This window comes from Nomia melanderi, chromosome 1 (assembly GCF_051020985.1).
Source record: "Nomia melanderi isolate GNS246 chromosome 1, iyNomMela1, whole genome shotgun sequence".
In the NCBI taxonomy this organism is placed as follows: Eukaryota; Metazoa; Arthropoda; class Insecta; order Hymenoptera; family Halictidae; genus Nomia; species Nomia melanderi.
In genome coordinates, this window is record NC_134999.1 from 4,694,515 (window position 1) to 4,706,465 (window position 11,951).

Sequence of the window (11,951 nt, forward strand, 5' to 3'; positions counted from 1 at the left end):
GGAGATTAGACTCAGCGATGGGGTCCTGTAGTTACGCAAATAAAATCTGTAATTGGATTTGCTGTGATATTCCAAGAAAATTCTACGAATCCTCAATCGATAAAGACTCGTTCTAAATTTAAATAGTTTTCTTAAGAGTTATGATAATTTCGCGTTAATATTCGGTTGCAAGTTAATAATAATTTATTGTAATCTGTGAATGTATTTTGTCGTTTGCAAATTATCAGATAATCCTCAGAAAAGTAATTAATATTTAATGTTCTTTGCTGAATGTTATCTATGTTTAAAAAAAAGGAAAACAACCCTCTACATTGAGAGCTATAAACATATTTTTGTAACTTTTTGAAACTCAAGAATACACAAAAAGAATTTTTTTTAATAATACGCTTCTGAATAAGAAATTTAATTTATACAAAAACGTAGTATAAAGAAATCATTTGTTTGATTATAATATACGTAGAATATAAAGTTTCTAAGCCATTTTTCTTACTAAATATTCATCTATTTTCATGCAAAATTCATGTGGATAATATACGGATCAGAGTGAGAGATTTTTTCACTAGATAGTAGCAAATAATTTAATGTTTTATTCATTAAAAAATGCGTCAATCAGAGAGCTTAAAAGCTGCATGCGTAATTTGTTTGGAGAGCGCTGATGAAGATTGAATTCCATGTTCAAGTTGCCAAGGATGAGTTCGTGAAGCTTGGCTATGGCTAACGCCATAAAGGCTAGTTTCAAATAGATATTTTCTGATAAAAATAAATGCCAGAAAACCAGATACCATATTGATGATTCAATTATCATTACCATTATTGATGATCCATTTATTATTCCCAATATTGATACCATTATTATATTACCTAAGATTATAAAAATCTGAGTCCTACCAATTTCATATTTAAAACGTATTTGAATCTAACCAGGATCGATCATTTTTGTCAAAGACCCAATACAAGTTTAAAACATAATTGTATTAATAAATATTTTAATTCTGATTACATATATATATATATATAGATTTATTTACACATACCGCTTACTATATATATAGATAGTATAGATATCCACCGTCAGGTATCATTATTCCCTTAACATTATAAAACTCATAGTTTAATATAAAACTTTAATAATAAATATTTATTTCGTGTCACGTAATTTCATTAATTTCGCAGCTCAGATAATTAATGCAAATAAATGCATCAAATGTATCTAAAAATCACACCTATAATTTTACGGACCTTAAGAAAGACTAAGCGTCCGCCATTAAAAGAACTTCCCTAATTCCATTTGCTTACAACACATTCGTGCACGCGGCGATAAATGGAATTTATAACTCCATTAAACTCCAAAGAATTGCGATAGACGGTTTAGAAGAGAGGTGACGATTAAGGTCAATCTCATTTACGCTCGAATATCACCTCCGGCTTTCCATACCAGCAATTATTCTGTCGAGTGAGAAATACACGTATGAAAAATGCGCAGCGGCGAGCGGAACTGGAAAATCGCTTCCAGGATCCGAAGGATCGGAATTGTCGCGCGGCGGAATAATTGCCTGGAAATCGGCAACGCGAAACGAGTCTAATGGCGCGCGGATCTACCGGCATGTCCGCGCGGTACCTTATTCCTGGAAGCAAACAGAATTAACACGTTCGTTTAAATCGGACATTTCTGAAATGTGTGGAAATTCGATGAGCGCGACGCGCTCCTGTACACACAGGGTGTCCCTATTCTTCTGTAGACGACGATTACAGCAGAGTCTACAAATACGAATGAAAAGGAAATGTCATGCAAACGTAAACGTAAGATCAGAATATTCAGTAATTTAAATATTATTACGCAAATATGAAATAACTGCATCTAAGGTAAAATAAAATATCAGTAATCACTGGTATCATTTTTTAAAGGTACTTTTAAAACTATTTATTTGAAAAATGAATGAAAATTAATCTATAATACAGTGTGTATAAAATATTTTTAGGTTATATTGTTTAGATTATCGTGGAACAATTTAAAAAATGATGTTAATCATTATTATTATGTAGCTGAGATATGTATAATAATTATATATATGTAGAGTATATAAATAGTATAAATGTTATTGATCTTCTGTTGAAAAAAGCATTCCGAAGAATATGGAAAGATATATAAGTATATTATATACAAAAGTATGTGTTAAAATATATGTCTGTTTTCGTTTATGAATTCTGACGATTATTAAAGAATAATTAAAGCAAATCTGCAGTTAATTCGATGTCGAATGCTGAATATTTTACTGTATCATTTCTCGCACAAAATGGAACTCCATATATGTTGGCAAAATTTGTCGACTCAATTGATCTGGATCATCTTATATACAAGGTGGCCTATTTTAATCTATAAACGCAATTATTTCTGGAACTATTCGTTCTTTCAAAAATGTCTGAAATTCAATTCTTTCTGTTTTTCTGTTTCGACATAGATGAACTAATACTTTTCGTAGGGAATAAGCTGCTGCATCGATTGGTGCAAGAAGATTAGATGATTATAATTTAAAAAAAATAGTAGTACAAATATATTTCCTACACACGTGTACCTATAGCCAAATTAAGTACACCAAATTACTACCTTCTTAAAACAAGAAAACTGCATTTGAGATGTATTGATGTATTAATGTATTAACATTGCAGCTCCAGAGATAATTACATTTATAGATAAATCCCTTGTCTTACTGCACCATATTAAACTTGTGTCAAAAGTTCCAAACAGAACTTAACAAACATAAATGTCATTCAATGCTTTCACTTTAAACCGAATATTATTAATAAATATAATAAATTAACACGTTGAACGTCATGAGGGTCACCGGTGACCCCCAAACAAAATGAATTACTATGGTCCAGTCAATTAAACAATGATTGTTTCAATGCATTATAAATAATGCTACCTAATGCAATGACATTTAGCCAGATGAATGTGCAATAATAATAATGCAATTCAATCAAATGATTTAATATGATATTTTTTCCACTTTGTGTATTTTTCTCTATGAAATCGTGTTAAACATAGAATAAACGTACATCACGTTTTTACTCAATAAATCGTAAACAATAAAATAATTCTAATCATCGCAGTTGCAAAAGATATCACGAGACAAGAGGTTAAAATGGGACATCCTGTAAACGTTTGCATGAATTAGATTTCAATTGATAATATTCTATGCCGACTTGAATTTGTGAAATTGCTGATAGCTGAATCGAACTGATGGCCTCTCTCATTTCGCATGCACGCTTCTGCTACACGCAGCGCCATCGTGGCACCGCTAACCCCGGTAAAATCGGTTTGCTGCATGCTAGGAATAACTACCAGTCAAATAATTTCGTTGTCATCCGTTTAATGTAATAGTATATTGTGCGGTCCCCATAAAGTATCTCATAATAGGCGAGCGCTGTTTAGGGTATCCATTAAGCTCGATTTTCTTTAGCGAGTTACAATTTAGCCTAATGCCGGGAGCTGTGCGCACAATTACAGGGTAGTTCGAAACATTCACGAAATTCCGATACTGTTGCACGTCGTAGAATGGTACATAGAGAATTGCGCGAGAAATTTTAATTATACCATTAAATTATATTGATTTACCGTGAACCATCATAAAACGCCTCCTCCGTAGTGTGATACTTTAATGAATTCATTAAAGATCAATACACCGATGACATTAAAATGTTAATAGTAATTCGGACTCAATATAGATTATTGAACTATAATTATATTAACGCAGAGTGTTTTCATAACTCTTTGTTTTTGACAACGACATGCTGATAGTTGTAAGAAAAGTAATGCTGTCGTGGAGGATTTAACACTAAAACTACCGAGCAATTAAATTGACTTTTTGAAATTCCTCTATAGAAACTTCAAGAGTCCATCTACTGAGAACTTCATTGATTTCCAATTCAATTTGGGTATTCCTAAATAAATTTCTTTAATAAATTCTCAGAGAAACGTCTGTTATCTTTTTGATAATTGCAAAAAGAAGAAATTAGGAATGGATCATTTTGATCCATCTAGTAGTTTCAATGTTAATAAAATAGATACGTTCGGCCCTAGATAACTAAACATTCATTTAAATAGTGAGCTAACTTCTGCCACATTCGCGAATTCGAATTCGGGAGCGCACCTTTAACACTACATTTACGAATGTCCATTGTACGGTTTATTCTATTGTTTTGTAGAAAGATTGAAGTTCGTTCGTTTAGATTTTGAAATAGTAATATTAAAACTTTATATACTGATAAGTATCGCCATCCTGTTGATGAAAATATAGCATTATAATACTATACTATATTTAAAATAAATAGAAGAAATAAAAAATATGCAAGTCTTTAATTTGTAGTTTATGAGTCGAATGTTTAGTTACAGAGTAACATTAAGTTTAGTTTTAGAATGTTTAATTACAACGTAACATTAAGTGTAAGTTTAATTGTTCAGGGTTGAATTATCTTCTTTGTTGGATACAAGAATCAATGTTTTGATAATTATTTTCATTATAAGAAAAATGTTGCAATTAAGATATGAAGAAGTGTCCACATGTTTAACCTAACTAATGGTCATCTGTTAAAGGTCATCTCAGGATTTGTATGAATCTTCCAAACTTACGTTATTTACAGTTTCTGAAAGCAGGGGCACCGCCGACTTCAAACTGTGATCCGGGGTTAAGTCCGGTAGCGAAACGTGCTGGATTTACAGTTAATTTAACTTTTACGTATTTAACTTTTATAAAAGAATAATGTAGCTGTTCATGGGCCTTTGTGGCACACATGATTTTTATTTAGGGCTGATTGTTTAAGAGAAATCGTGCAACAAATTTAAGGAATAACAAAGAATTATTATAATAATATAAATAGTAATAAAATGGAATGTAAAAGTAATGTAATTAACAACAACGACGATTTTTTCTTAATAAAATGCCTGATTTTATTAGAAAATTCTTCATAGCAGTTTACTAAGAATTTTCATATGGATCTTCTTCAAGAAACTCTATCTCATTCTAGATTTGTTTATTCATAATGAAAGCGTAAAAAACGCGTACTCATGCAGAAATGTTCAATTAGGATTCATTCAAAGGTTTCAATTTCCAATGTAGCAAATATTGAATGTGGTTTCAGAACTGATATATTACGAACCAGCGTTTTTTTCTCGTAGCGATTACAAATAGGTATCACCTCGATTCATAACGAGCATTGTTATTGATCTATCCAATCGTTAAAGAGATCTCGCTAATTATTAACAAATAAAATTCTCGATACGGTTATATTTATAAATCTTTCTTAAGCATCTTTTTACAAGAAAACACGTTAAAGAAGGTACGCAAATTTCAAGAAAGAACTTTGCCATTATCACTTTATTTATTTGAGAACTTATAATGGTCTGTTATAGAGAAATGAAACAAAAGAGGTAACAAGTTTCTTAATAAAATTGGACAGTAGAAGGTATATATATAGAGAGAGAGAAAAGAAGAAAATGAAAGAAGCACAAGAAGTAAAGATATCTTGGAATGCATACTAGAAAAGTTGCCCAGTTGAAATCAAGAAGACGAACATCGAAGTATATTATTATAAATTAATGTAAAACTGATAAAAAAAGTTAATAATACTGTAAAATATAAGAAGTGTAATTTAATAAACATAAGAGAGAATCGTAGACTTGAACAGATTCATTTGAGTTCGTACAATTAAATTAATTCAGTGTTTCGATTACATTACCCCTGCAATAATTCATCGTAAAGCAGAGAAGTGTTGTGTGCATCTAGAAAAAGTATAATTTCCATAAAAGGAATAATTAAATCCCACCAGAAACGGGCAATCAAAGGAAATTTAGCACTGAAGAACGGCCCGCGCTTTTTCTTTATCATATCTTTTCTGTCGTCAACTGTAAAAGAGGTACGATCTGTTCTAATTGCTCGACTTGCCTTTATATTATATCATTTTTAATCGAACTACCTTAAATATGACGCATAGTAAATGGCAGGAATAGAACTACTGGAATACTATGCAAGGTGTTCCATTTATAATGAACATCTACATTATGCCTGCTGAAATTTAAACTTTTAAAAAGAAAAGAATAAACTGCTAACAAAAGGAATAAACTAAACATTGTCAAGGTATTAAATCAAATGATAACATAAAAGAGAATAAAGTATTATGAAAGAAGAATAAACTATTAAAAGGTATTTCAAAACACAAATATAAGGAAAATCTATCGTTTTATACTTAGTTATAACTTATGTAACATTCAAACAATAAAATTAATAAACAATCCTCGTGAAAATAATTTTCAGCTACCATTAAATGTAGTAATGTTAATAGTTATTTGTATACCAAATATCGAAATGTGTTTCCGCATTCTTGTGTTCTTTTTAAGTGTAATTTACGGGTATACAGGAAAGTATTTCATAATAATCTGCATTTGATATTTTTAGAAAACCTCGCCTTGATTTTCATAGTAATAAACGTCTCGGTAATGTTCTCGGTCTTAGATCTTTAAATATACTACATAAATGGCGTAGAAAAGAAATTTTCATAAAAATTATAAAATGAAAATGCATGGTACACGAAAATATTACCAGTGAACGTGCTAAGCAGAGAGTTTACGTGATATAAAATGTGTAGGAGAAAGGTAACTCTAAAGAAATAACGTTTCAAAGTTTCAAGATAATCACGCAGCGCACGTAGTCGCGAGAAGAAGACTTAATAAGATCTAAAACACAAAAACGAAAAGAGGTTACCCTAGAGTAAAGGACATTTTATGTTCGTGGCAACTGTCTACAATCACATGAGAACGCGGTATCATGTTAATAAGACAGTTGCTTTCATTTTAAACATAAACATATATCTTTATTAAACTTGTGCATCTTAATATTTACTAGATTTTTATTTACACGCGCATTACTTTCACTACGAAATGATTAAAATGATTACAAGTTTTACAAGAGTTACATGTGAATCATATTAAATGCTCGGCAGTTCTAGTGTTAAATAATATATTTTTTCCAAACAACCACTGTAAATAAAAGTAAGAAAAAAATGAGTATGTAATTCGATCAATAGTAGTGGGTATTTAGTATTTATAGATGAATAAATTATTGATAAATGAAAATACATAAGTATATCGAATCAAAATAATCGAACAGATATAAAATGAATTTTAAAAAATGTTATGGTAGAATTATTGGTAATAAATTGGTAATAAAGAAAATTCAATTAATTTACTGTGACAAAGTACTATGAAATATTAAAATATTCGTTGAAATTCCTTTTTACTATCTTACTTTATACAAACAGAGTTTCTAGTTTGCTGTAATTACATATTAAATAAAAAACACATTAACATATTTACGTGTGAATACTTTTAACTTTAACTATTGTAGAGAATAAAAATAATCCTTTAAGGAAAGCCTTGAGAGTATTAAAATTTAAATGTTGTAAAGCTATACATAAATCTTTTGCGCGGTACAAACAATATACCTCCACAAAACACTGATATACACCGAAGGGAATATTTTATCACTTAACCACTATTAAAAGCAACGAACATGGTAAAAGCAAGAAATTTAAGAAACAAATACAATTTTAAAGCGGAAACAATGGACGTGTAACTCAGGAAAAATACGGAATAAGAACGAAGAGAAACCGTAAAGGATTGAGCACTAAACAACTGTATGAAGAGGAAACTGTACACATCGTGTCGGATAAAAAAGCACATCAGAGGAATGAATTCTAAAGCATATGGTTCGCACAGCGAGATTCCTGCGAGCCATGTACGCGATTCTAGCCGAAATCTCGAAAATGCACGTGATTGTATTCACCGATAACAACGTGAAACTACGTTCCTAGTTGTTACATGTATACACCATACGCAACATATCACGAGCCCAGATATACGAAACAACCTCGATTGTAATGGTGACGTTCGTGGCATTAAAACTGTATTATAATATCTTGTATCCATCATTAGCGGCAATTTTATATTCACACTTTCAACCACTATCTAGTAATTGCTTGTTGATATTAATATGAATCATGTATTACTCTAAACATCTTCGTCTAGATAAAAGTAGTCTACAAAAAGTATTATGCTGGAGTTAAGCTTGACCTTAACTACTTTTCCATTCAGAATTTATTGAAAGAAGAGAAAAATTTTAGGAATATTCTATGCCTATGTTTGCTCTAAAGTACAACAATTGATAATAGAAAAACAGTATTTAATTTAAATTCACAAACATCGAGTAACATTTATGTTTGGTACATTCTCCTTAAAATCTTCACTGCGAGCTTCACTCTTTATCATACGGCAAGAAATTAATTTATGAAATAAGGATTATTGCTAGATTATCAAATATCCTTATAACTACTGCAAATTTGATTAAACCTTTGCACTCGAAGCTTTTTCTCACTGACATTACCAACAACTCGAAATAATTTTAATAGAAGAAGCATATCAACATATAAATAAATGATACGCGCATGAAAAAAAAAGTCATAGATGTATTTTACTGTTTTTTATCAATTATAAATATAAAATTTTACAATTTGTAATGGTAAATTTTAAATGGTTCTACTCTGGAGCCCTCGAATGCAAATTTGATTAAACATCAAAAATGTAATACTCTTTACAATCTTCGTTACGAAAACCCATTTTCCATTGTAATTCTATTTTTCGATGTTCTGAAAAATTTGAATTTGCATAAAGGATCCGTAGTCTGCTCGTAACAATGCCAGAACGTTATCGTAACTTCCGCGCGAGAAAGTATTTACTCCGGCTAATGAGGCATTCTTTTAACGTCCGCGCTGTAAACACACCGCATACACCAATACACGAACGTGAATCACATAACAACTGGAACCCATTCGGACGACGATTTACGAAATGAAGGAACATCGAACGCACAAGTCATGCTTTTAATGGACGACATCGAAATTCCACTTGCCCGTGTTTACATTCGCTTTTTCGGGCCTACGTCGATGCAATCACCGTAAAAACCAAACGCACCGGCGCGTGAAACGTGGAACCTGCTATTTCTAACTGCATACGCGAGCTTTCCGAACAGTTCGATCACTTCCGAGGGAAGATAAGAGACGGCACAAACTGCCATCCCACGAATTCTTACTCTATTATATCTCCGTGACGTGTGTCAACGTTAATCCTTAACTGTCAAGGTGAATTCCTACGTGTATCCGAACTTTCTTTCCTGCACAGTAACAACATATCGATATTGTTTTAATAGCCAAGTGTTGCAGTCAATTTTGAGTGTGTAACAACTAATGAATTTTTATTTGTAATAAATGTAATAATATTATTACTTAATAAAGAAAATTCATGGAGTTCTTAAAAGCCTCTAGTACTTTAGCCCGATAGGATTTATCATACTAAATGATCTATATACAATATATAGATCATGCATATGTATTTTAAATACGAAAATCTCATTTCTTCTCATAATTTCTTTAAGCTACAGTATTGAGGGTTCTGAAAGATTAGAAGACACTGAAGGACATAATATTAATATATCCGCGTAAAGGGTACTTCAAAAAAGTACCAACACTTCTTCGATCCACTGAATTTTTTAATCTAAATAGTGACAGATGTTTAACGTGTTCGCGGACACTATGTTAGATAAAACAATATTTTTAAGTTCTTTTTTGATATTTTATTTTACATATTTTACATTTAATTTTACTAAAGGACATAGTATTAATATATCAGCTCACTGCATAAAGGGTACTTTAAAAAGGTACCAATACTTTTTCGATCCACTGTATTTTTTAATCAAAATACTGATAGTTGTTTAACATGTTCGCGCACATCATGTCAGATAAAAAAAAATTTTGAAATTCCTTTTTCATATTTTATTCTATAAAAACCATTTCTATCACTTGAAAGAATAGGTACAGCTGTCATATCCCAAAATGACAGTTCGGTATCGGCAATCACAGACGTGTTAGCAAACATCAATGTACTAAACAAAATCATACATACACTTCACCAATAAATCAAACACCATTGTTAATTCTTAATTTTAGGAGCTACAGTCCGTCTCTCAGACTGCTCGCGAATTGTAAATCAATGCTAAAACACAAACAAAAACAAACTATCCATAACTTCAGTGATTGAACAGGGTGTGATTAACAATAAAACTACCGGATCGGTCAAATTGACCCACTTGAGAATTTTGTGTTTTTGCGAAAGATTTTCAATTAAATTTGTGGATCTGTACAGATACAAACCTAGGAGACCCTTTGAATCTTAAGAAAACTATTGTTCTAATTTTTATAAACAGTTGGAAATAAATTACTCTAACTGCTAAGTAGTTTTAGTGTTAAAAGTCAGTTGTTTCAACGTTACAGGTAATGCGTGAAAGAAAATGCAGATAAATAAAAATTCCGAACAGTCTGGCAGACCAACTGTAGGTCAATTTAAGGATTAACAACAAAATATTTTCAAACAAACGAATTGTGTCACGGAAGAGAATCAGTTTGTTTGTTTCTAGCTCATACGACTGGTCGCGCATGTATCCAATATATGAGCGCATGTATGACCATTGAAATTCTCACGCGTATCTTCGACACGTGCAAAACAGTTCCCTGGTAGCACGAATGGACAAAATCGGATCAGCGATTCAGACCATGCGGTTCTCACCAGCTTTAATGTATACATACCACTCTGTTCAAAAAGCTCGATCATTTACATCAACGAAATTCGATGTTCCATTTTTTTCAAATCCAATTCACACTTTCTGAACTAATATTAAGATCTTTAGCGATCATCTAGTTAACGATTCACCTGTTTGACTATACAAGTTGGTGAGTACGTTCAGTGTTCTCATTAGTGTGCGAGATGGAAGGTCGATTCTCACGAGCATCATCATCTTCCAACGTCCTCTCGGCGTTCTTAATAACCTTTCACCCATTTGTAAACGGTTGCTGGCTTCATGGCACTCTCTACATACTCTTCTTTTAACGTATCAACACATTGGTCCTTTTTCCTGGAGTTTCACGACAAATTTCTCATTAATTCTTTGGTCTTCAAGAAGATTGCTAGACATTTTTCCAAGACTTTTGACAACCAGAAGAATCACAGTCATACTAAAGACACTATGATGAGTAGATTGAATATGTTTATAAATAAGACTACAAACACTCATCCAGTCAACCTGTACATCAAAACCAATCGATTAATTAATCAAATCTATATACTCCCCATTAATTCAAACATGCCTAGACATTCGGTAAAAAAAATATTCCTCAAATTTCACTGTTCATATCATTTGAACTTTATCCATCGTATCGAAAGATTCTTTAGGTCCTGTTTCCACTGTTTCACACTTCGTGCTCCATTAATCATACATGTTCCCTTGCATTTTCCAATAAACAAACAAATCAAAACCTTTTTAAACAGAGTGGTATATAGTTCCAGCCTTATCCATCAATCCCGCAATCAGTCATCGATCAAGACGCCCGTTCACCAGCGGTACCGTTCGCGATTTCTCTTATCTACGCACTCACCGGAACCGGTGAAGTTGTCGGTCCAAGCACTTCCGGTAAATATCGATAACAGGAGAACCGCCGCGAGGAGCCGCGAGCGGTTCCCGATGGTCCCTAAAACACACTTCACACGTTCACCGATCATCACGGTACCGAATAGACGAGAGGATACGCGACCGGCATCCCGACTGAGGGATCACGACTCCGCGAGCCCCCGAGAGCGTGTTTCTCTTTCCCCTCTCCCTTCAGTCTGCTTTCACGCCGCATCCGTTCGTCCCCTACCAGGCTACCCTTTTCCCGCCACGCGCAGACGCTCGGGGGTTTCTTGAGCCCCGACCGTTCTCCAACACCGTCATCCCCTCCCCGACCGTTCTGCCGCGCGCCCTTAATCCCACTCACTTATCTCTTATCAATAGGTGACGATTAATTATCGCTGT

The 11,951-nt window shown here is 32.7% G+C and overlaps 1 protein-coding gene across 1 annotated transcript in view; it reads right to left on the minus strand.

Annotated features, from left to right (window-relative positions):
- The window catches only part of LOC116432487 (neurotrimin), a 281,335-nt gene extending 269,618 nt beyond the window's left edge, over positions 1–11,717 (minus strand). The window contains exon 1 of the mRNA XM_031989532.2: positions 11,536–11,717. Within this exon, the coding sequence (XP_031845392.1) occupies positions 11,536–11,659 (124 nt within the window). The 5' untranslated portion in view covers positions 11,660–11,717. The remainder of the gene's footprint in view (positions 1–11,535) is intronic.
- Between the last annotated feature and the right edge of the window lie 234 nt (positions 11,718–11,951).